Source organism: Salmo trutta, chromosome 10 (assembly GCF_901001165.1).
Source record: "Salmo trutta chromosome 10, fSalTru1.1, whole genome shotgun sequence".
Taxonomy (NCBI): domain Eukaryota; kingdom Metazoa; phylum Chordata; class Actinopteri; order Salmoniformes; family Salmonidae; genus Salmo; species Salmo trutta.
In genome coordinates, this window is record NC_042966.1 from 19859004 (window position 1) to 19886443 (window position 27440).

General features: G+C 44.3%; 1 protein-coding gene across 1 annotated transcript; it reads right to left on the reverse strand.

Moving 5' to 3' along the window:
- Positions 1-431: 431 nt before the first annotated feature.
- bsk146 (brain specific kinase 146) lies at positions 432-27217 on the reverse strand. The gene is made up of 6 exons (XM_029764787.1): positions 27000-27217; positions 2747-3041; positions 2319-2521; positions 1649-1840; positions 1086-1452; positions 432-1034 (listed from the first exon to the last, which is right to left on the reverse strand). The coding sequence occupies exons 2-6, from the start codon at positions 2916-2918 to the stop codon at positions 745-747; spliced, it is 1224 nt and encodes a 407-aa protein (XP_029620647.1). The 5' UTR covers positions 2919-3041; positions 27000-27217; the 3' UTR covers positions 432-744.
- Positions 27218-27440: the final 223 nt, after the last annotated feature.

Below are 27440 nucleotides of genomic sequence, written 5' to 3' on the forward strand. Positions count from 1 at the left end.
GACCTGAATGCCAAGCGCCACGTCTGGATGAAACCTATCCCTACTGTGAAGCATCATGGTGGCAGCATCATACTGTGGGAATGTTTTTCAGCGGCAGGGACTGGGAGACTGGTCAAGATCGAGGGAAAGATGAACAGAGCAAAGTACAAAGATCCTTGATGAAAACCTGCTCCAGTGCCCTTAGAACCTCAGACTGGGGTGACAGTTCACCTTCCAAAAGGACAACAACCCTAAGCACACAGCTAAGACAACGCAGGACTTGAAACCGATCGAACATCTCTGGAGAGATCTGAAAATAGCTGTGCAGCGATTCTCCCCATCCAACCTGACAGCGCTTGAGAGGATCTGCAGAGAAGAATGGGAGAAACTCCCCAAATACAGGTGTGCCAAGCTTGTAGCGTCATACCCAAGAAGACTCGAGGCTGTAACAAAGTACTGAGTAAAGGCTCTAACTAATTATGTAAATGTGATATTTCATTTTTTCATTTTTAATACAGTTCCCCAAAATTTCCAAAACCGTTTTTTTGCTTTGTCATTATGGGGTATTGTGCATAGATTGATGAGGGAAAAAAATATTTAATCAATTTTAGAATTAGGCTGTAACGTAACAAAATGTGGAAAAAGTAAAGGGGTCTGAATATTTTCCGAATGTATGTATGTATGAATATGTGTGTGTGTATATGAGTGTAGGTGTCTGTACGCAGTATTTCAGTCCTTCTCAGGCCCGTCTCGCACATACATCTCTCAGACACAGATCTCTATAGGTGTAGCCACCAGCATGCGTCCTGGGGGCTGGTTGTTGTTGCTGATGCTGTCTCTGGGCATGCGTTCATAGCTGTTAGTAGAGGATACTGAGCTGGTGGTGGAAACAGAAACAAAATGGTGTCCACCACCTGATTCCATCATCCCTGCCTTCGTCCCCCCAGTCCCCCTCTCCACAGACACAGGAGAGAGAGGAGACAGAGTCTGCTGTTTCATCCTCTCCACCAGCATGTCTTCATCGTCCTCCCCAGATGAGGACGACGTACTGCTACCTTCCCCCTCCACCCTCACCCCTCCTCCTCTCTCCCTCTCTCTCTCTCCACCCCCTCCTCCGTTCCCGTTGCTGTCTCCATCCAGCATCCAGCTGTGGCTAAAGTAGCCAAACACCTCTTTGACAGAGCAGCGTCGGTCCTGCTCCACAGAGAGGAGCCTGCGGAACATGCGGAGGGCCTGCTCTGTGAAGCGGCGCCACTGCGAGGGCACGGTGCCCGTGCGGCGCCTCTGCCAGCGTGTGAACTCCTGGTAGAAGGAGTCGGAGGGCAGGGCCTTCTCCCAGGGGAAGTTACCGGTCAGCATGCAAAAAAGAAGGACGCCAAAGGCCCACACATCCGTGCTGTAGTCCACGCAGAAACCCTGGTGGCGAGACGCGTCGCACAGCTCCGGAGCCGTGTACGGAATGGTACCGCTCACCTAGGAAGAGAGGAAGAAATAGTTTTTGTTTATTGATGAGGAAGATTTCATTCTTTATTTAAGTTGGCTCCCATGACGCCTGGTCTCTTTTATGACATAGTTGGTGGTTTCTGCATCTCAAATGACACCCTATTACCCATACAGTTCGCTACTTTTGTCTTTTTAATTAAAGTTGCATGTGATTTGACCCACTCACACGTTTGACCGGCGAGCCAGCGCGGCGTGTCATGCCGAAGTCGGACAATTTGACCTTGCGGCACTCGCGGTCGAAGATGAGGATGTTCTCAGGCTTGATGTCTCGGTGCACCAACTTCTTACAGTGAAGGTAGTCCAGGGCGATGGCAACCTGGTGCACACAGCGCTTAGCAACTGTCTCCGTGAGACCAACCTGGATGGAGAGGGGAGGAGGTTAGAAAACAATATAAACCTCAAAGATGTTTGTAATGACAACCGCTATAAACATGTTATGAAGCACTGGAACCTTGAACCTTACGGGCAATCTGACAAAAGCTATTATAAACTGTCATTGAACATTATTAAGATTCATGTTTACAACAAAGCCGACATAGCCATTATAACAGAACATCCCAAATATGTGTAACAGTATAGCTTCCGTCCCTCTCCTCGCCCCAACCTGGGCTTGAACCAGGGACCCTCTGCACACATCAACAACTGACACCCACGAAGCATCGTTACCCATCGCGCCACAAAAGCCACGGCCCTTGCAGAGCAAGGGGAACAACTACTTCAGGTCTCAGAGCGAGTGACGTCACCTGATTGAAACGCTATTAGCGCGCACCACCGCTAACTAGCAAGCCATTTCACATCGGTTACATATGCATCCCTGTATTTCTGTCTCTGTGTACCTGTGGAGGGATGATGTCGAAGAGATCCCCGGACAGGGCATACTCCTGGGCAAACACGTAGTAGTCGTCAGTCTCGAAGGCAATCCCAAACATGTTAATGATGAAGGGACAGGGCGAGAGGTAGAGAGAGATGCTGTACTCCCTCAGGAACGACTTCAGCTTGGTCGTCTTCTTCCTCAGGAACTTCAGGGCCATCTTGGTACCTGAGGGGATAACAACATGTGAGAGATGAATGATTGTAATAGTTGATCATGCTACATGTAATCCTGGATATTTATGAACTGTAGATTAATGGACAAGTGAATGATCCTGTTAAATGTGTGTATCCTCAAGATCAAATCTAGTGTGTGTGTGTGTGTGTGTGTGTGTGTGTGTGTGTGTGTGTGTGTGTGTGTGTGTGTGTGTGTGTGTGTGTGTGTCCTCCTCACCTCTGATCTTGTGTATGACCAGGTCTACCTTGCCGTAGGTGCCCTTGCCCAGCTCCCTGATGACATCATAGTACTTGTTGATCTCTAGCATCTCCAGGTTCTGGGCTGCGATCAGCTGCAGTTCCTCCAGAATGTCCATGTTGCCACGGGAACCCAGCGGAGAAGAACTCATACTGGGGACCAGGTCAGGGGGTGGACTGGGGGATAGGGTTTTAAGGGACGGACAGGAACAGGTGACGGGTTTAGGGGACTGACACACGGGCAGGACTGGAGAGGTGGCTAACGGCTTGTATCACTGAAGAGGAGAGAGAAATAGAAACAGGAAGACATTTTGTTAGTGGAAAATACATCAAACATGCAAAGACATTATTAACAGCTTATACAAAAAAAAATGACATTTTGTTTTTGTTTCTTTTGTATGTCCAATAAACAAATATCGAACAAGATATAGAAAACGTGCTGATGCACATACACACACACACCAGCCTAACTCCATCCTACTGCAGTGTGATTATTCTCTCAGAATAACTTATTTTCTGAACACAGTGTTTACCATCCAGACGCAGAACACTCTGACCTATTCCTCAGACTATAGATTCACACACACACACACACACACACACACACACACACACACACCTGAATGACACTAAACAAGTTGGCTCTGTTTATGGAAACTTCAGGCTTTATGTTTAATTCCTCTGGTTAACATAAAACACTATGGAACATACCCTCCCTTTATTTGGACAATGAAGCTAAAATGTTTCATTCGGCTCTATACTCCAATATGACGGTGCCATAAGTATTTGGACTGTCACAATACTGTCATCTCTCGGACATAAGCTCAATTACTGTCAGTGTTGAATCAGAATCACTACGTCTCTCTCACACACACACCATCTCTTTAAGCCTGGAGGACGGTTTATCAAACAGTACTCTTAACTCAACTTGTCCTAGCACTGCATTGGCGGCTAGGACAAATGTTTACAGGTACACGTGTGAGTGTCAGTGTGTGTGCATGTATGTGTGTGTCTATGTGTGAGTCAGTATCTCTGCCCTGCTGTACTTTTATAGAAGCAGCAGCACAAGCGTAAGCCTCATAGTTGGATGAGTCATCAGCTCAGAGACAATGTCACCCATTTGATGTCCACACTAAAAGCATGACAAGGATGCCAGGATCCACCCATTTAAATATTCTGGGACAATTACACTACTAAAACCACCTAGTGGGCAGATGTGACGCCACCTGTACTGGGTTGGACAAAGAGGAAAGGATGCTCCAAAAAGTTTTTGGACACTGTAAAGTCCATGGAGAATAAGAGCACCTCCTCCCAGCTGCCCACTGCACTGAGGCTCGGAAACACTGTCACCACCGATAAATCTACAATAATCGAGAATTTCAATAAGCATTTTTCTACGGCTGGCCATGCTTTCCACCTGGCTACCCCGGTCAACAGCTCTGCACCCCCCACAGCAACTTGCCCAAGCCTCCCCATTTCTCCATCACCCAAATCCAGATAGCTGATGTTCTGAAAGAGCTGCAAAATCTGGACCCCTAAAATCAGCTGGGCTAGACAATCTGGACCCTCTCTTTCTAAAACTATCCGCCGCCATTGTTGCAACCCCTATTACCAGCCTGTTCAACCTCTCTTTCGTATCGTCCGAGATCCCTAAAGATTGGAAAGTTGCCGCGGTCATCCCCCTCTTCAAAGGGGGACACTCTAGACCCACACTGTTACAGACCTATATCTATCCTACCCTTCGAAAGCCAAGTTAAACAGATCACCGACCATTTCGAATCCCACAGTACCTTCTCCGCTATGCAGTCTGGTTTCCGAGCTGGTCATGGGTGCACCTCAGCCACACTCAAGGTCCTAAACAATATCATAACCGCCATCGACAAAAGACAATACTGTGCAGCCGTATTCATCGACCTGGCCAAGGCTTTCGACTCTGTCAATCACCACATTCTTATCGGCACACTCAACAGCCTTGGTTCATCAAATGACTGCCTCGCCTGGTTCACCAACTACTTCACAGACAGAGTTCAGGGTGTCAAATCGGAGGGCCTGTTGTCCGGACCTCTGGCGGTCTCTATGGGGGTGCCACAGGATTCAATTCTCAGGCCGACTCTTTTCTCTGTATACATGAATGATGTCGCTCTTGTGGCTGGTTATTTTCTGATCCACCTCTACGCAGACAACACCATTCTGTATACTTCTGACCCTTCTTTGGACACTGTGTTAACTAACCTCCAGACAAGCTTCAATGCCATACAACTCTCCATCCGTGTGCTCCAACTGCTCTTAAATGCAAGTAAAACTAAATGCATGCTCTTCAACCGATTGCTTCCCGCACCTGCCCGCCCGCCTAGCATCACTACTCTGGACGGTTCTGACTTAGAATATGTGGACAACTACAAATACCTAGGTGTCTGGTAAACTCTCCTTCCAGACTCATATTAAGCATCTCCAATCCAAAATTAAATCTAGAATTGGCTTCCTATTTTGCAACAAAGCATCCTTCACTCATGCTGCCAAACATACCCTCATAAAACTGACTATCCTACCGAACCTTGACTTTGGCGATGTCATTTACAAAATAGCCTCCAACACTCTACTCAGCAAATTGGATGCAGTCTATCACAGTGCCATCCGTTTTGTCACCAAAGTCCCATATACTACCCACCACTGCGACCTGTATGCTCTCGTTGGCTGGCCCTCGCTTCATATTTGTTGCCAAACCCAATCAAGTCTTTGCTAGGTAAAGCCCCGCCTTATCTCAGCTCACTGGTCACCATAGCAGCACCCACCCATAGCACGCGCTCCAGCAGGTATATTTCACTGGTCACCCCCAAAGCCAATTTCTCTTTGGCCGCCTTTCCTTCCAGTTCTCTGCTGCCAACGATTGGAACGAATTGCAAAAATCCCTGAAGCTCGAGACTCATGTCTCCCTCACTAACTTTAAGCATCAGCTATCAGAGCAGCTTACCGATCACTGCACCTGTACACAGCCCATCTGTAAAAAGCCCACCCAACTACCTCATCCCCATGTTATGTATTTTATTTATATATTTTTTTGCTCCTTTGCACCCCAGTATCTCTACTTTCATCTTGTGAACATCTATCACTCCAGTGTTTATTTGCTAAATTGTAATTATTTCACCACTTCGGCCTATTTATTGCCTTACCTCCCTAATCTTACTTCATTTCCACACACTGTATATAGACGTTTCTATTGTGTTATTGACTGTACGTTTGTTTATTCAATGTGTAACTCTGTGTTGTTGTTTGTGTCACACTGCTTTGCTTTATCTTGGCCACGTCGCAGTTGTAAATGAGAACTTGTTCTTAACTGGCCTACCTGGTTAAATAAAGGTGAATTTAATAATAATTTGAAATGTCTCGGTGCACCAACAGTGTTACATTAGCACAGAGACCAGCAAGCTCAACATTCAGTTGGACAGCAGCTCTGGCACTGGATTGGCTGGCACTTGGCAGCTCTGGCAGTGAATGGCTGAGCACCCAGGAAGTTTTGGATGAGAGGAAGTCTGCAATAGCCATCTGTCTGTCTGTGGCATCAGTAAAATGATTACTGGCGGTTTTTGTTTCTATGGCAATGGCATGTTATTAATTATTTTGTATATCCACTGCACCAAGGTGGCGGAAATTGACTTTACCCTCCCCTCCCCCCTTCTCTGTCACTCTCCCTCTCTTTTTCTAACCATCTCTCTTTCAGAGGTTAGTTAGAAGCCGACAGCACTCTGCCAATTTCCAGATTGCTGTTATGCAACAGCCAAGCTGACAGGCCTAAGTTAGCTGAGGCAAACACACCAGAATCACAATGTTATTCCTCCAATGTTATAACAACCTCAACAAAAGTACTGCTCTGCTCTGCTGCTGTTAAGCCAATAGCTCTCTTCTTAAGCCTTTCAATAGATTGTAATTTGCCTGATGCTGGACCATTATGGAAGCAGCCGTTACAAAACACATTAAATATGTTTTTTTACTGTATTGTTAAGAGACAACCTTTTTGCCGGTCCACTCGAATAAATAAAATCAATCAGAATTGAAGATGAAAGATGACCTTCCTGTATTCAAAAGAGAGCACTGGAGATAAACACACATTGTCTGTAGTGTACAACCCTTCTGGCTTGATAAACACACACAGTCTGTAGTGTACAACCCTTCTGGCTTGATAAACACACACAGTCTGTAGTGTACAACCCTTCTGGATTGATAAACACACACAGTCTGTAGTGTACAACCCTTCTGGATTGATAAACACACACAGTCTGTAGTGTACAACCCTTCTGGATTGATAAACACACACAGTCTGTAGTGTACAACCCTTCTGGATTGATAAACACACACAGTCTGTAGTGTACAACCCTTCTGGATTGATAAACACACACAGTCTGTAGTGTACCACCCTTCTGGATTGATAAACACACAGTCTGTAGTGTACCACCCTTCTGGATTGATAAACACACAGTCTGTAGTGTACCACCCTTCTGGATTGATAAACACACACAGTCTGTAGTGTACCACCCTTCTGGATTGATAAACACACACAGTCTGTAGTGTACCACCCTTCTGGATTGTTAAACACACAGTCTGTAGTGTACCACCCTTCTGGATTGATAAACACACACAGTCTGTAGTGTACCACCCTTCTGGATTGTTAAACACACAGTCTGTAGTGTACCACCCTTCAGGATTGTTAAACACACAGTCTGTAGTGTACCACCCTTCTGGATTGATAAACACACACAGTCTGTAGTGTACCACCCTTCTGGATTGTTAAACACACACAGTCTGTAGTGTACCACCCTTCTGGATGATAAACACACACAGTCTGTAGTGTACCACCCTTCTGGATTGATAAACACACACAGTCTGTAGTGTACAACCCTTCTGGATTGATAAACACACACAGTCTGTAGTGTACCACCCTTCTGGATTGATAAACACACAGTCTGTAGTGTACCACCCTTCTGGATTGATAAACACACAGTCTGTAGTGTACCACCCTTCTGGATTGATAAACACACACAGTCTGTAGTGTACCACCCTTCTGGATTGATAAACACACACAGTCTGTAGTGTACCACCCTTCTGGATTGTTAAACACACAGTCTGTAGTGTACCACCCTTCTGGATTGATAAACACACACAGTCTGTAGTGTACCACCCTTCTGGATTGATAAACACACACAGTCTGTAGTGTACCACCCTTCTGGATTGTTAAACACACAGTCTGTAGTGTACCACCCTTCTGGATTGTTAAACACACAGTCTGTAGTGTACCACCCTTCTGGATTGATAAACACACACAGTCTGTAGTGTACCACCCTTCTGGATTGTTAAACACACACAGTCTGTAGTGTACCAACCTTCTGGATGATAAACACACACAGTCTGTAGTGTACCACCCTTCTGGATTGATAAACACACACAGTCTGTAGTGTACCACCCTTCTGGATTGATAAACACACACAGTCTGTAGTGTACCACCCTTCTGGATTGATAAACACACACAGTCTGTAGTGTACCACCCTTCTGGATTGATAAACACACACAGTCTGTAGTGTACAACCCTTCTGGATTGATAAACACACACAGTCTGTAGTGTACAACCCTTCTGGATTGATAAACACACACAGTCTGTAGTGTACCACCCTTCTGGATTGATAAACACACAGTCTGTAGTGTACCACCCTTCTGGATTGATAAACACACAGTCTGTAGTGAACCACCCTTCTGGATTGATAAACACACACAGTCTGTAGTGTACCACCCTTCTGGATTGATAAAAACACACAGTCTGTAGTGTACCACCCTTCTGGATTGTTAAACACACAGTCTGTAGTGTACCACCCTTCTGGATTGATAAACACACACAGTCTGTAGTGTACCACCCTTCTGGATTGATAAACACACACAGTCTGTAGTGTACCACCCTTCTGGATTGTTAAACACACAGTCTGTAGTGTACCACCCTTCTGGATTGTTAAACACACAGTCTGTAGTGTACCACCCTTCTGGATTGATAAACACACACAGTCTGTAGTGTACCACCCTTCTGGATTGTTAAACACACACAGTCTGTAGTGTACCACCCTTCTGGATGATAACCACACACAGTCTGTAGTGTACCACCCTTCTGGATTGATAAACACACACAGTCTGTAGTGTACCACCCTTCTGGATTGATAAACACACACAGTCTGTAGTGTACCACCCTTCTGGATTGATAAACACACACAGTCTGTAGTGTACCACCCTTCTGGATTGATAAACACACACAGTCTGTAGTGTACAACCCTTCTGGATTGTTAAACACACAGTCTGTAGTGTACCACCCTTCTGGATTGTTAAACACACAGTCTGTAGTGTACCACCCTTCTGGATTGATAAACACACACAGTCTGTAGTGTACCACCCTTCTGGATTGTTAAACACACACAGTCTGTAGTGTAACACCCTTCTGGATTGTTAAACACACAGTCTGTAGTGTACCACCCTTCTGGATTGATAAACACACAGTCTGTAGTGTACCACCCTTCTGGATTGATAAACACACACAGTCTGTAGTGTACCACCCTTCTGGATTGATAAACACACACAGTCTGTAGTGTACCACCCTTCTGGATTGATAAACACACACAGTCTGTAGTGTACAACCCTTCTGGATTGTTAAACACACAGTCTGTAGTGTACCACCCTTCTGGATTGATAAACACACACAGTCTGTAGTGTACCACCCTTCTGGATTGATAAACACACACAGTCTGTAGTGTACCACCCTTCTGGATTGATAAACACACAGTCTGTAGTGTACCACCCTTCTGGATTGATAAACACACAGTCTGTAGTGTACAACCCTTCTGGATTGATAAACACACAGTCTGTAGTGTACAACCCTTCTGGATTGATAAACACACAGTCTGTAGTGTACCACCCTTCTGGATTGATAAACACACAGTCTGTAGTGTACCACCCTTCTGGATTGATAAACACACAGTCTGTAGTGTACAACCCTTCTGGATTGATAAACACACACAGTCTGTAGTGTACCACCCTTCTGGATTGATAAACACACAGTCTGTAGTGTACCACCCTTCTGGATTGATAAACACACACAGTCTGTAGTGTACAACCCTTCTGGATTGATAAACACACAGTCTGTAGTGTACAACCCTTCTGGATTGATAAACACACACAGTCTGTAGTGTACCACCCTTCTGGATTGATAAACACACAGTCTGTAGTGTACCACCCTTCTGGATTGATAAACACACACAGTCTGTAGTGTACCACCCTTCTGGATTGTTAAACACACACAGTCTGTAGTGTACCACCCTTCTGGATTGATAAACACACACAGTCTGTAGTGTACCATCCTTCTGGATTGATAAACACACAGTCTGTAGTGTGCCATCCTTCTGGATTGATAAACACACAGTCTGTAGTGTACCACCCTTCTGGATTGATAAACACACACAGTCTGTAGTGTACCACCCTTCTGGATTGATAAACACACACAGTCTGTAGTGTACCACCCTTCTGGATTGATATACACACACAGTCTGTAGTGTACAACCCTTCTGGATTGTTAAACACACAGTCTGTAGTGTACCACCCTTCTGGATTGATAAACACACACAGTCTGTAGTGTACCACCCTTCTGGATTGATAAACACACACAGTCTGTAGTGTACAACCCTTCTGGATTGTTAAACACACAGTCTGTAGTGTACCACCCTTCTGGATTGTTAAACACACAGTCTGTAGTGTACCACCCTTCTGGATTGATAAACACACACAGTCTGTAGTGTACCACCCTTCTGGATTGTTAAACACACAGTCTGTAGTGTACCACCCTTCCAGATTGATAAACACACACAGTCTGTAGTGTACCACCCTTCTGGATTGATAAACACACACAGTCTGTAGTGTACCACCCTTCTGGATTGATAAACACACACAGTCTGTAGTGTACCACCCTTCTGGATTGTTAAACACACAGTCTGTAGTGTACCACCCTTCTGGATTGATAAACACACACAGTCTGTAGTGTACCATCCTTCTGGATTGATAAACACACAGTCTGTAGTGTACCACCCTTCTGGATTGATAAACACACACAGTCTGTAGTGTACCACCCTTCTGGATTGATAAACACACACAGTCTGTAGTGTACCACCCTTCTGGATTGATAAACACACACAGTCTGTAGTGTACAACCCTTCTGGATTGTTAAACACACAGTCTGTAGTGTACCACCCTTCTGGATTGATAAACACACACAGTCTGTAGTGTACCACCCTTCTGGATTGATAAACACACACAGTCTGTAGTGTACCACCCTTCTGGATTGATAAACACACAGTCTGTAGTGTACCACCCTTCTGGATTGATAAACACACAGTCTGTAGTGTACAACCCTTCTGGATTGATAAACACACAGTCTGTAGTGTACAACCCTTCTGGATTGATAAACACACAGTCTGTAGTGTACCACCCTTCTGGATTGATAAACACACAGTCTGTAGTGTACCACCCTTCTGGATTGATAAACACACAGTCTGTAGTGTACAACCCTTCTGGATTGATAAACACACACAGTCTGTAGTGTACCACCCTTCTGGATTGATAAACACACAGTCTGTAGTGTACCACCCTTCTGGATTGATAAACACACACAGTCTGTAGTGTACAACCCTTCTGGATTGATAAACACACAGTCTGTAGTGTACAACCCTTCTGGATTGATAAACACACACAGTCTGTAGTGTACCACCCTTCTGGATTGATAAACACACAGTCTGTAGTGTACCACCCTTCTGGATTGATAAACACACACAGTCTGTAGTGTACAACCCTTCTGGATTGATAAACACACACAGTCTGTAGTGTACAACCCTTCTGGATTGATAAACACACACAGTCTGTAGTGTACAACCCTTCTGGATTGATAAACACACACAGTCTGTAGTGTACCACCCTTCTGGATTGATAAACACACAGTCTGTAGTGTACCACCCTTCTGGATTGATAAACACACAGTCTGTAGTGTACCACCCTTCTGGATTGATAAACACACACAGTCTGTAGTGTACCACCCTTCTGGATTGATAAACACACACAGTCTGTAGTGTACCACCCTTCTGGATTGGTAAACACACAGTCTGTAGTGTACCACCCTTCTGGATTGATAAACACACACAGTCTGTAGTGTACCACCCTTCTGGATTGATAAACACACACAGTCTGTAGTGTACCACCCTTCTGGATTGTTAAACACACAGTCTGTAGTGTACCACCCTTCTGGATTGATAAACACACACAGTCTGTAGTGTACCACCCTTCTGGATTGTTAAACACACACAGTCTGTAGTGTACCACCCTTCTGGATGATAAACACACACAGTCTGTAGTGTACCACCCTTCTGGATTGATAAACACACACATTCTGTAGTGTACCACCCTTCTGGATTGATAAACACACACAGTCTGTAGTGTACCACCCTTCTGGATTGATAAACACACACAGTCTGTAGTGTACAACCCTTCTGGATTGTTAAACACACAGTCTGTAGTGTACCACCCTTCTGGATTGATAAACACACACAGTCTGTAGTGTACCACCCTTCTGGATTGATAAACACACACAGTCTGTAGTGTACCACCCTTCTGGATTGTTAAACACACAGTCTGTAGTGTACCACCCTTCTGGATTGATAAACACACACAGTCTGTAGTGTACCACCCTTCTGGATTGATAAACACACACAATCTGTAGTGTACCACCCTTCTGGATTGATAAACACACACAGTCTGTAGTGTACCACCCTTCTGGATTGTTAAACACACAGTCTGTAGTGTACCACCCTTCTGGATTGATAAACACACACAGTCTGTAGTGTACCACCCTTCTGGATTGATAAACACACACAGTCTGTAGTGTACCACCCTTCTGGATTGTTAAACACACAGTCTGTAGTGTACCACCCTTCTGGATTGATAAACACACACAGTCTGTAGTGTACCATCCTTCTGGATTGATAAACACACAGTCTGTAGTGTACCACCCTTCTGGATTGATAAACACACACAGTCTGTAGTGTACCACCCTTCTGGATTGATAAACACACACAGTCTGTAGTGTACCACCCTTCTGGTTTGATAAACACACACAGTCTGTAGTGTACAACCCTTCTGGATTGTTAAACACACAGTCTGTAGTGTACCACCCTTCTGGATTGATAAACACACACAGTCTGTAGTGTACCACCCTTCTGGATTGATAAACACACACAGTCTGTAGTGTACCACCCTTCTGGATTGATAAACACACAGTCTGTAGTGTACCACCCTTCTGGATTGATAAACACACAGTCTGTAGTGTACAACCCTTCTGGATTGATAAACACACAGTCTGTAGTGTACAACCCTTCTGGATTGATAAACACACAGTCTGTAGTGTACCACCCTTCTGGATTGATAAACACACAGTCTGTAGTGTACCACCCTTCTGGATTGATAAACACACAGTCTGTAGTGTACAACCCTTCTGGATTGATAAACACACACAGTCTGTAGTGTACCACCCTTCTGGATTGATAAACACACAGTCTGTAGTGTACCACCCTTCTGGATTGATAAACACACACAGTCTGTAGTGTACAACCCTTCTGGATTGATAAACACACAGTCTGTAGTGTACAACCCTTCTGGATTGATAAACACACACAGTCTGTAGTGTACCACCCTTCTGGATTGATAAACACACAGTCTGTAGTGTACCACCCTTCTGGATTGATAAACACACACAGTCTGTAGTGTACAACCCTTCTGGATTGATAAACACACACAGTCTGTAGTGTACAACCCTTCTGGATTGATAAACACACACAGTCTGTAGTGTACAACCCTTCTGGATTGATAAACACACACAGTCTGTAGTGTACCACCCTTCTGGATTGATAAACACACAGTCTGTAGTGTACCACCCTTCTGGATTGATAAACACACAGTCTGTAGTGTACCACCCTTCTGGATTGATAAACACACACAGTCTGTAGTGTACCACCCTTCTGGATTGATAAACACACACAGTCTGTAGTGTACCACCCTTCTGGATTGGTAAACACACAGTCTGTAGTGTACCACCCTTCTGGATTGATAAACACACACAGTCTGTAGTGTACCACCCTTCTGGATTGATAAACACACACAGTCTGTAGTGTACCACCCTTCTGGATTGTTAAACACACAGTCTGTAGTGTACCACCCTTCTGGATTGTTAAACACACAGTCTGTAGTGTACCACCCTTCTGGATTGATAAACACACACAGTCTGTAGTGTACCACCCTTCTGGATTGTTAAACACACACAGTCTGTAGTGTACCACCCTTCTGGATGATAAACACACACAGTCTGTAGTGTACCACCCTTCTGGATTGATAAACACACACATTCTGTAGTGTACCACCCTTCTGGATTGATAAACACACACAGTCTGTAGTGTACCACCCTTCTGGATTGATAAACACACACAGTCTGTAGTGTACAACCCTTCTGGATTGTTAAACACACAGTCTGTAGTGTACCACCCTTCTGGATTGATAAACACACACAGTCTGTAGTGTACCACCCTTCTGGATTGATAAACACACACAGTCTGTAGTGTACCACCCTTCTGGATTGTTAAACACACAGTCTGTAGTGTACCACCCTTCTGGATTGATAAACACACACAGTCTGTAGTGTACCACCCTTCTGGATTGATAAACACACACAATCTGTAGTGTACCACCCTTCTGGATTGATAAACACACACAGTCTGTAGTGTACCACCCTTCTGGATTGTTAAACACACAGTCTGTAGTGTACCACCCTTCTGGATTGATAAACACACACAGTCTGTAGTGTACCACCCTTCTGGATTGATAAACACACACAGTCTGTAGTGTACCACCCTTCTGGATTGTTAAACACACAGTCTGTAGTGTACCACCCTTCTGGATTGATAAACACACACAGTCTGTAGTGTACCATCCTTCTGGATTGATAAACACACCGTCTGTAGTGTACCACCCTTCTGGGTTGATAAACACACACAGTCTGTAGTGTACCACCCTTCTGGATTGATAAACACACACAGTCTGTAGTGTACCACCCTTCTGGATTGATAAACACACACAGTCTGTAGTGTACCATCCTTCTGGCTTGATAAACACACAGTCTGTAGTGTACCACCCTTCTGGGTTGATAAACACACACAGTCTGTAGTGTACCACCCTTCTGGATTGATAAACACACAGTCTGTAGTGTACCACCCTTCTGGATTGATAAACACACACAGTCTGTAGTGTACCACCCTTCTGGTTTGATAAACACACACAGTCTGTAGTGTACAACCCTTCTGGATTGTTAAACACACAGTCTGTAGTGTACCACCCTTCTGGATTGATAAACACACACAGTCTGTAGTGTACCACCCTTCTGGATTGATAAACACACACAGTCTGTAGTGTACCACCCTTCTGGATTGATAAACACACAGTCTGTAGTGTACCACCCTTCTGGATTGTTAAACACACACAGTCTGTAGTGTACAACCCTTCTGGATTGATAAACACACAGTCTGTAGTGTACAACCCTTCTGGATTGATAAACACACAGTCTGTAGTGTACCACCCTTCTGGATTGATAAACACACAGTCTGTAGTGTACCACCCTTCTGGATTGATAAACACACAGTCTGTAGTGTACAACCCTTCTGGATTGATAAACACACACAGTCTGTAGTGTACCACCCTTCTGGTTTGATAAACACACAGTCTGTAGTGTACCACCCTTCTGGATTGATAAACACACACAGTCTGTAGTGTACCACCCTTCTGGATTGATAAACACACAGTCTGTATTGTACCACCCTTCTGGATTGATAAACACACAGTCTGTAGTGTACCACCCTTCTGGATTGATAAACACACACAGTCTGTAGTGTACAACCCTTCTGGATTGATAAACACACACAGTCTGTAGTGTACAACCCTTCTGGATTGATAAACACACAGTCTGTAGTGTAACACCCTTCTGGATTGATAAACACACACAGTCTGTAGTGTACCACCCTTCTGGATTGATAAACACACACAGTCTGTAGTGTACCACCCTTCTGGATTGATAAACACACACAGTCTGTAGTGTACCACCCTTCTGGATTGATAAACACAGTCTGTAGTGTACCACCCTTCTGGATTGATAAACACACAGTCTGTAGTGTACAACCCTTCTGGATTGATAAACACACAGTCTGTAGTGTACCACCCTTCTGGATTGATAAACACACAGTCTGTAGTGTACCACCCTTCTGGATTGTTTGGTGGAACCACACTGATTATTTTCTACAGCATGTAATCTAACAACAAAATATATTAGCATTATTTGCATCTCTCTCTCTCTCTCTAATCACCTGATCCTTTCCTTTCCTTATGAGGTTGGCAGCTTTTCAGTAACACACACAGCTGGAACCGAGAGAAAGAGCGAGAGAGAGGGAGAAAGAGAACGCACATAATGGTTTCCACCTCCTGCTTTGACCACAGGGGTGTGAAGAGCTTCAGGTACAACAGGTACTGTACCACGCTAGCTCATTTCACACACACACACACACGCACACACACACACACACACACACACACACACACACACACACACACACACACACACACACACACATTGAAGAACCACATAGCTCTATGTCAAACCCTAGTCTAGTCTGACAGGGCAAATTCACCCCAGTCCTAAAGCAGGGTCTCATTCAGGAGGACATAACATTACCCAACATTTAAATGCCTTCTATAGAACACACATACTTCCCTGTCCAACACGTCCAAGAACTCCTTAGCAACAGCAGCCAAGCAGTGATTGTTTCAACCAGCTCTAGTTAGATACAGACAGAGGAACACACTGTATTTGACTTTCACTGGACCATGTTGAGCTGCTGCTGGTGTTGAATTCTAAAGTAAAGGCGAGCTGTGCTCGTGTCAACGGGGCTTCTGTCTGACTGATACTGTGTGTCATCATAAGCCCCTTCTGATCAGCTGGGCTAGGCCTAGCTCTGCATGCGGGCCACACACATGCACAGACACGCGCATGCACACACAGGCAGATGCCTAGTTAAATAAAGGTTACACACAGATCAGGGTTTCCGTGCCGGCTTTTGCCCCCCCCCCCCCCCCCCAAAAAAAGTTGATAAATAAAACTATTGCTGGCCAAAATTATCGGGAGAAAAAAAATCCCATTGCAAAATAATGCTTTTTATTCATTGATGGAAATACCAGTCAATGGAAATACATTCGACCGTTATGCTTACCGTCTATAGGTTCATTTGCATAATTTCGTGTAATTAAATTGGCGTGTGTGTATATTCGTTAGTCCTCATGTAGCCCATTTTATTTATCACATGCGCTATTTTGAGCGGGATTTCTCCTGATGCTCCTCGGCTGGTTGCTGCTGGAGTAAAACATGTTATTTTATAGGCCCATTCATTTCGCAACAATTCTAAATGCAATTGTGTGTTAAAAACAGCTACTATTTGTAGTTCTCAACTGGTAGGCCAAATTGCAGCGTGCCTCCCATTCACCATAGGCTACAAGCGCAGGCAACAGGGCAGTATTCCAACACTTTACAATGTGACCTGGAGGCAGAATGCATTTTGAAAACATACTTAATTGTTTGAAACCGAAATGTTTTACTTCATATTATGAGGCATGTGTTACCTTGCTTCAAGGTAGCGTACAGTCAAAATCCGACCATGGAAACATGGAGGTAATTATTTTATATACTTTATAGGCGGCAGGTGCAGTTCAAGTTTGGGGAAGCTTACGATGTATCCTACTACCTACCATTTCTACCGATCTGCGTGCCAGTTCTAATTTTCATATGCACATTTTCGTGGAAGTTTCATTTCAATAATAACGTTTGAGTTTCTCAAAATCATAGTCACTTGTAAAATGATAAAATCTAAAATATGTAATTAAATGAACGCCAGAGGACCAGCCACTGCCATACGGACACAATCACATTGATCCACTGGCGGCTTAATAGATTAAGTCAATGCAGCAGTAGGCCTATAACTTCCATTGTCAACTAAGTAAAAATTGCCTACATAAAGCCGACAAAATTAAAACAGTAGGAAATATGATTAAAATGCAGTTTATTTCAATCGCATTCATTTCTCTACTCAGCCTGTCTGCTGTAATGGGGAATTGATCAAAATAAACTATCGTAGTGCAAACAATTCACACAAATGAACAATGAATGCACAAGAATTGGCGGAAGGCAGCTGAGCCATTCTGGAGAGAGACTCGCCTATATCTTCACAACTCACCCCTCCCCTTCTTCTTGTCTCAACATTTTAAATTACACTCAAAAAACATTATCTTCACACATATTTTAGATGCTTTTCACGGGCACCTGCAACTCAATAATCAGCTAGGCCTATTGCCACTCTCACTGACCAAATTGCGGTCTCCCTATGTACTGTAAATAGGCAGTGGCCTGTGAATTTATGATTTGAAACAATCCACAGCTATTTTCTAAAATAAGCAAATGATCCTCGATTCCTCTGCGGCTAAGTCATGCTTTCTGGTGAGGTATTTTGAATGATTTAATAATGGTTAAATAATATAATTTTGGAACATTTATTTCAATTTACTTCCCTATAGGACCCACCACTACGCCATTTCTCTCCTGTTCTATTGGTTTTCATATCAACTTTCTTCCGTTGCCCAGAAGCCAAAGGCACAATCCTGGTCATATTAGCAATCCATCCTAGTTGTTGCATCATTAGATTCCCCCCTTTCTAAATTCCTAATGGATATTTTAATCTCTGTCACAGGTGGGATGTTTAGAATGTTTTTTTTCCTACTAATTGCATTTTGGCAAATGTTAATTATTATTCACAATGACGGCCTACCCCCAGGCCAAACCCTAACCCAAACGATGCCAATTGTGCACCACTCTACGGGACTCCCAATCACGTCCGGTTGTGATACAGCCTGGAATCGAACCAGGGTCTGTAGTGATGCCGTATACACACTATATACATTTTACAGACACAATCTATTTTACAATAGTTATATTTTGTTTGTTTTTAGTCCTGGCCTTCCTATATTTCTGATGTATATCCAGTTTGATGTAAATGTGATTTCTGTTATTCTGAGCACCATGGGTTGACGCTCTAATTGGTTTATGCACCCAATGCATATGGGTCCAGTACATTTTTCCAATGGCCGGTAAATTCAAATCTTTATCAAATAGCTCAGCTCAGTATTTGTATGATTTATTTTATACAGTCTTTTTAGCTCAATAACCCAATAATTTTGGACTCCACTGTAGGTCTGCGTAAAGGACATTCTGTCAGGCATAATCATTTCTATTGGGACAGCCTTCTCAGGAGCTGCATCATGTTGAGCTCTGCATGGTGCAGCTGTAGCCTGGGCCTACGACTCTGTCCTCACACTGCCCTTCCCCTCTGGCCCTGACTTGGAGGTCAGATCTGATCGGTTCTCTTTCAATTATTCATTTTGATATCTCATGTGGGGATTCGCTAGGATCACCTACTCTCGGATCTCTTCTGCACAAAGAGTATTACTCTCTCGCGCTCCTCAGATCGACTGGATCCATGTTTTCCTGATTAACTATTCACAAGTGAACCGTGAAGGATATCGCTGCCGAGCGTAGGTCTTCAGACCCTGTTGAGAGGTTCAGTACTAACTGGAATGTTTTTGTTTAATGTAGAAATTCCTTTCCTACTTCTGAGTCTCCATTGGTAACTAGCTTCACAGCTAGCTATTGAGACTCGGTTAGCCCACGCTGCAAGCTAACCTCACTAGCATACCCTACCTAGAACATGGTAGCAATTCTATCTACCTTCTCTTGTCTGGTTTAATCTACGTTCGCCCATTGTGTTAACTAGTCTGACCGTCTCAGCCTCACGGCTCCTTCGGTTGCGGAAGCACACTATCTAAAGGCTAACTCTGCCCCCAAGCGGGTTCCTTCAGCCAGCACTAAGCTAGCCACGTGCCTTCACCACGAGGTAGCTGCTAGCTAGCTAAAGCCCCAACGCCCCCAAGCGTGTATAGCGTTCTACTGTGCTCATTATTGCTATCTGTTAGCCGCAAGGCTTCTAACTAGCTATCTTATTACGCCGTTTATACAAGCTACTATTTGTTAGCCACAACGAGCAAGGTTTCTAACTAACTAGCCTACACCATCTACACATTGTTCTTACAGCAGGCATTGCTCTATCCCCCTATCAAGCCTTGTTCCTCACAATGGCCAATGCTATCCCATCCCAGGATGAGCCTAGCCAAGCACTCAGACACCCATGTTCTTGTACTTGCGGTTTCATCATTGCAGGGAAAGATTCCCACCCTCAATGCATCAATTGCTTGGGTAAGGAACATGGCCAAGAGGCACTTGAGGACCGTGAATCCTGTAAGAACTGCTAAATGTTGACAAGGGCAGGTCTGAAAAGGAGGCTTAAACGTGCTTCTATCTGGGAAGTTCCCTCGCCACTGAGCCAAAAGCAACAGCTGAGGCTCAGCTCCCTACAACCGTGCCTAGTTGAGGGTGAGGCCATGGATAGCCTCGGCTCCCTCACCTCACTGTCTGATGACATACTGTCAGGTGAAGGTGAGTTAGGGGATGACAAGAATGACGATGGGATTAATCTCTTCACTTCATAATCGTCGCCAAACACATTGGCTCCAGGTCATCTACAAGACCCTGCTAGGTAAAGTCCCCCCTTATCTCCGCTCACTGGTCACCATAGCAGCACCCACCTGTGGCACGCGCTCCAGCAGGTATATCTCTCTGGTCACCCCTAAAGCCAACTCCTCCTTTGGTCGTCTCTCCTTCCAGTTCTCTGCTGCCAATCGACTGGAACGAACTACAAAAATCTCTGAAATTGGAAACACTTATCTCCCTCACTAGCTTTAAGCACCAGCTGTCAGAGCAGCTCACAGATCACTGCACCTGTACATAGCCCATCTATAATTTAGCCCAAACTACTACCTCTTCCCCTACTGTATTTATTTATTTTATTTATTTTGCTCATTTGCACCATATTATTTATATTTGAACTTTGAACTTTCTTCAAACTACAAATCTACCATTCCAGTGTTTTTCTTGCTATACTTTATTTACTTTGCCACCATGGCATTTTTTTGCTTTTACCTCCCTTATCTCACATCATTTGCTCACATTGTATATAGTCTTATTTTTTTTTCTACTGTATTATTGACTGTATGTTGTTTACTCCATGTGTAACTCTGTGTTGTTGTATGTTGTCGAACTGCTTTGCTTTATCTTGGCCAGGTCGCAATTGTAAATGAGAACTTGTTCTCAACTTGCCTACCTGGTTAAATAAAGGTGAAGAAAAAAATAAAAAATAATAATAATAATCTCAAGGAAATCCTCAAGAAAACTCAAAAGGTGGGGGCTGACGACCCCGTTCTACCGCCCTTTTAGTTCCGCAGGCCTGGTGGCCCAGAGAGCAGTGGAGCTGCTTCTGGTCAGCCATTACAATCCTGCTTGAGTCACCGGCGCCGACAGAGATGGCCGCCTCGCTTCGCGTTCCTAGGAAACTATGCAGTATTTTTGTTTTTTTATGTGTTATTTCTTACATTGTTACCCCAGGTAATCTTAGGTTTTATTACATACAGTCGGGAGGAACTATTGGATATAAGAGCAACGTCAACTCACCAACATTACGACCAGGAATACGACTTTCCCGAAGCAGATCCTCTGTTTTGCCCGCCACCCAGGACAATAGACCGGGTCCCAGCCAGCGACCCAAAACAACGACGCCGTAGAATGGGCAGATGGCGCGGTCTTCTGGTCAGGCTCCGTAGACGGGCACATCGCGCACCGCTCCCGAGCATACTACTCGCCAATGTCCAGTCTCTTGACAACAAGGTAGACACAATCCGAGCAAGGGTTGCATTCCAGAGAGACATCAGAGACTGTAACGTTCTTTGTTTCACGGAAACATAGTCACTTGTGACATGCTATCGGAGTCGGTACAGCCAGCTGGTTTCTTCACGGATCGCGCCGACAGAAACAAACATCTTTCTGGTAAGAAGAAGGGCGGGGGTGTATGCCTTATGATTAACGAGACGTGGTGTGATCATAACAACCTACGGGAACTCTAGTTCTTCTGTTCACCTGACTTAGAATTCCTCACAATCAAATGCCGGCCGCATTATCTACCTAGAGAATTCTCTTCGATCATAATCACAGTCGTGAATATTCCCCCCCAAGCAGACACATCGACGGCCCTGAAAGAACTTCATTTGACTCTATGTAAACTGGAAACCACATATCCTGAGGCTGCATTTATTGTAGCTGGGGATTTTAACAAGGCTAATCTGAAAACATGGCTCCCTAAATTCTATCAGCATATCGATTGCGCAACCAGGGCTGGCAAAACCCTAGATCATTGTTATTCTAACTTCCGCGACGCATATAAGGCCCTCCCCCGCCCTCCTTTCGGAAAAGCTGACCACGACTCCATTTTGTTGCTCCCAGCTTATAGACAGAAACTAAAACAGGAAGCTCCCGCGCTCAGGTCTGTCCAACGCTGGTCCGACCAATCGGATTCCACGCTTCAAGATTGCTTCGATCACGTGGACTGGGATATGTTCCGCACTGCGTCGAACAACAACATTGATGAATACGCTGATTTGGTGAGCGGGTTTATTAGCAAGTGCATCGGCGATGTCGTACCCACAGCGTCTATTAAAACATTCCCAAACCAGAAACCGTGGATTGATGGCATTCGCGCAAAACTGAAAACGCGAACCACTGCTTTTAATCAGAGCAAGGTGACCGGAAACATGACCGAATACAAACAGTGTAGCTATTCCCTCTGCAAGGCAATCAAACAAGCTAAGCGTCAGTATAGAGACAAAGTAGAGTCGCAATTCAACGGGAGGTATGGTTAAATCCAGCCTGTCACGGACCAGGATGTCTTGCTCCCCAGACAGACTAAACAACTTCTTTGCTCGCTTTGAGGACAATACAGTGCCACTGACACGGCCCGCTACCAAAACCTGTGGGCTCTCCTTCACTGCAGACGACGTGAGTAAAACATTTAAACGTGTCAACCCTCGCAAGGCTGCAGGCCCAGACGGCATCCCTAGCCGCGTCCTCAGAGCATGCACAGACCAGCTGGCTGGTGTGTTTAGGGACATATTCAATCCATCCTTATCATAGTCTGCTGTTCCCACATGCTTCAAGAGGGCCACCATTGTTCCTGTTCCCAAGAAAGCGAAGGTAACTGAGCGAAATGACTACCACCCAGTAGCACTCACTTCCGTCATCATGAAGTGCTTTGAGTGACTAGTTAAGGACCATATCACCTCCACCCTACCTGACACCCTAGACCCACTCCAATTTGCTTACCGCCCCAATAGTTCCACAGATGACGCAATCACAATCACACTGCCCTAACCCATCTGGATTTTGGCCCATTCCTCCTGACAGAGCTGGTGTAACGTAGTCACGTTTGTAGACCTCTTTGCTCACACACGCTTTTTTCAGTTCTGCACACACATTTTCTATAGGATTGAAGTCAGGGCTTTGTGATGGCCACTCCAATACCTTGACTTTGTTGTCCTTAAGCCATTTTGCCACAACTTTGGAAGTATGCTTGGGGTCATTGTCCATTTGGAAGACCCATTTAACTTCCTGACTGATCTTGAGATGTTGCTTCAATATATCCACATAATTTTCCTCCTCATGATGCCATCTATTTTGTGAAGTGCATGAGTCCCTCCTGCAGCAAAGCAGCCCCACAACATGATGCTGCCACCCCGTGCTTCACGGTTGGGATGGTGTTCTTTGGCTTGCAAGCATCCTCCTTTTTCCTCCAAACATAACAATGGTCATTATGGCCAAACAGTTCTATTTTTGTTTCATCAGATCAGAGGACATTTCTCCAAAAATTACAATCGTTATCCCCATGTGCAGTTGCAAACTGTCGTCTGGCTTTTTTATGGCAGTTTTTGAGCAGTGGCTTCTTCCTTCTTCCTTTCAGGTTATGTCGATATAGGACTCGTTTTACTGTGGATATAGGTACTTTTGTACCTGTTTCCTCCAGCATCTTCACAAGGTCCTTTGCTGTTGTTCTGGGATTGATTTGCACTTTTCGCACCAAGGTATGCTCATCTCTAGGAACAGAACGCATCTCCTTCCTGAGCGGTATGATGGCTGCATGGTTACATGGTGTTTATACTTGCGTACCATTGTTTACAGATTAACGTGGTACCTTCAGGTGCTTGGAAATTGCTCCCAAGGATGAATCAGACTTGTGGAGGTCTACTATTTATTTTCTGAGGTCTTGGCTGATCTCTTTTGATTTTCACATGATGTCAGGCAAAGAGGCACTGAGTTTGAAGGTAGGCCTTGAAATACATCCACATGTACACCTCCAATTGACTCAAATTATGTCAATTAGCCTATCAGAAGCCATGACATAATTTTCTGGAATTTTCCAAGCTGTTTAAAGGCATAGTCAACTTAGTGTATGTAAACTTCTGACCCGCTAGAATTGTGATAGTGAATTATAAGTGAAATAATCTGTCTGTAAACAATTGTTGGAAAAATGACTTGTCATGCACAAAGTAGATGCCCTAACCGACTTGCCAAAACTACAGTTTGTTAACAAGAAATTAACAAAAATGTGTGGAGTGGTTGAAAAATTAGTTTTAATGACTCCAACCTAAGTGTATGTAAACTTCTGACTTCAACTGTATTCTACTGTGTTTTAGTCAATGCCACTGACATTGCTCGTCCTAATATTTATATATTTCTTAATTCCACTATTTTACTTTTAGATGTGTGTATTGTTAGATACTACTACACTGTTGGAGCTAGGAACACAAACATTTTGCTACACCCGCAATAACTTATGCTAAATATGTGTATGTAACAGAGTGTAGGATGGAACAGTCTGTTTAGTCATACCATTTCTCCAAGAAAAAACTGCAATAACTCTAAAACAGTGAGTTTGCATAAAGCGCTGGCACTCTTTACATTTTAATATTTTTTTTCCTCACCAGCTATGCCCCGTGGTCTAAAGCATCCAGGTGAGGATGGAGAATTGCTCCGTTCACATGGGTATAAAGCATGACGATAGCTGCCAGGACTGGTTGTAAGCAAATCAAATCAAATTTGTCACATACACATGGTTAGCAGATGTTAAAGCGAGTGTAGCAAAATGCTTGTGCTTCTAGTTCCGACAGTGCAGTAATATCCAACGAGTAATCTAACCTAACAATTTCACAACAACTACCTTATATACACAAGTGTAAAGGAATGAATAAGAATATGTACATAAAAAAATAATGAATGAGTGATAGTATAGAACGGCATAGGCAAGATGCAGTAGATGGTATAGAGTACAGTATATACATATGAGATGAGTAATGTAGGGTATGTAAACATTATATGAAGTGGCATTGTTTAAAGTGGCTAGTGATACATTATTACATCAATTATTCATTATTAAAGTGGCTAGAGATGAGTCCGTATGTTGGCAGCAGCCACTCAATGTTAGTGATGGCTGTTTAACAGTCTGATGGCCTTGAGATAGAAGCTGTTTCAGTCTCTCGGTCCCAGCTTTGATGCACCTGTACTGACCTCACCTTCTGGGTGATAGCGGGGTGAACAGGCAGTGGCTCGGGTGGTTGTTGTCCTTGATCATTTTGGCCTTCCTGTGACATCGGGTGGTGTAGGTGTCCTGGAGGGCAGGTAGTTTGCCCCCGGTGATGCGTTGTGCAGACCTCACTACCCTCTGGAGAGCCTTACGGTTGTTGTGGGCAGAGCAGCTGCCGTACCAGGCGGTGATACAGCCCGACAGGATGCTCTCAATTGTGCATCTGTAAAAGTTTGTGAGGGTCTTAGGGGCCAAGACGAATTTCTTCAGCCTCCGGAGGTTGAAGAGGCGCTGTTGTGCCTTCTTCACCACACTGTCTGTGTGGGTGGACCATTTCAGATCGTCAGTGATGTGTACGCAGAGGAACTTGAAGCTTTTCACCTTCTCCACTGCGGTCTCATTGATGTGGATATGGGTATGCTCCTTTTGTGTCCAGTATGAAGGAAGTTAGATAGTTTCAGGTGCCAATCCTAACTGGCATTAGCAATTACACTAGGCTAGTTAGCAACTTCCTTCAAACTGCATGCAGAGACATAAAAATGTTATCTGCGAGTTCATCTGAATCTGGGTAAGTAGATAAAGGGCCTCATTGCCAAAATCCATACGTATCCCTTTAAGCACAATGGACATGTCCCAGGACATGGACATGTCCCAGGACCAGATAAAGGCTTAGAGACTGTACATAAGCTAAGCGCCCTCCTTATCTTCTTCCTTTATATTTTTTACTACAAAACATAGAAATGCGCCATTTTCACATATGTTGATGTTGGGGTGGTGCTGTAGATGATGAATATGAAGTAGAAAAAAGAAAAATAAGGCCTTTCCCTTAAAGTTAGTTTCTGAGCACCCTGGCCGCCTGCTGCACCAACCCGGCCAGAAGCGGCTATGTTGGTGTCCCCTGTAGGCCTAGCCATAAGCCTATGCTATATCTATGACTATGTCTGCTCGGTCCTCGACAACTGCAAGTGATGAGAACAAGTGACCGTCAGAGAGAGAGAGAGAGAGAGAGAGAGAGATAAAAATAGGGAGAGAGCTGCAGACGAGATAGAAACTGGAAAACAGTCAATATGATGTAAAGTGACTGTCATTGCGCGCGAGAGAGAGCACTGGAGAGAAGGAATTAATTTACATACGTGAGTGTTTGCCTAGCCTAGAACAAATGAAGATAACCACATTGCGAAGAGGCAACACATATCAATTGTCGGATATAATGGACTATGTTATGCACTACACATACCTGGCATGATCCAGGTACACTTTTACGCAAACCCATAAAACATCAGAAGACATCGCATCCAGTACGGAGGACGGCAATAAATAATCAGCACAGAAATACAAATGCAACAGCATTGTTTCAAATGACTGACACCTTGCAGCAGTAGCCTTGCAAGCACAAGTCTCATTTCGTGCCAGGCAAATGCGCACCACCCATTCGGCAGCAGCAGTGGAGGATTCTACAATGTTTAGATAATTCAATATCAGTTACTTCTCATTCTGCAATAGGCTACTCACCATTCAATCCATCCAACATTCGAGGGCTCTGAAGTCAGATAAATAAATAACAAATCGTGAGGATGATAGCACATAGCCGAGCAGTTTAATATAACAATTTATCTTCCCCGTCTGCATTGAAATGTACCTTATCGTGCTATTGACAGCCGGTGTAGCGGTAAATTCGCATTGCTCAGCGGACCACTCTAGCCCCAGTCCTATTGTCTCCGCATCGCTCCTGGATGAGAGGATCAGAGACGAGGTTCCAGCCCCTTTTCCGCCTCAACCAATAGCAGCGGAGCATCGGTAGACGCGCACCCTGCTTGCAAGCCTGGACCGGAGCGACCGTCCTCGCTGTCTCCGTACAGATTAGCGAGTTAAACTCGGAAAGGAAAGGTAGGAATGAGACGTGAATTTTTCGGTTGACGGTTGTTGAAGGGATTGGGCTATGGCATTATAGGG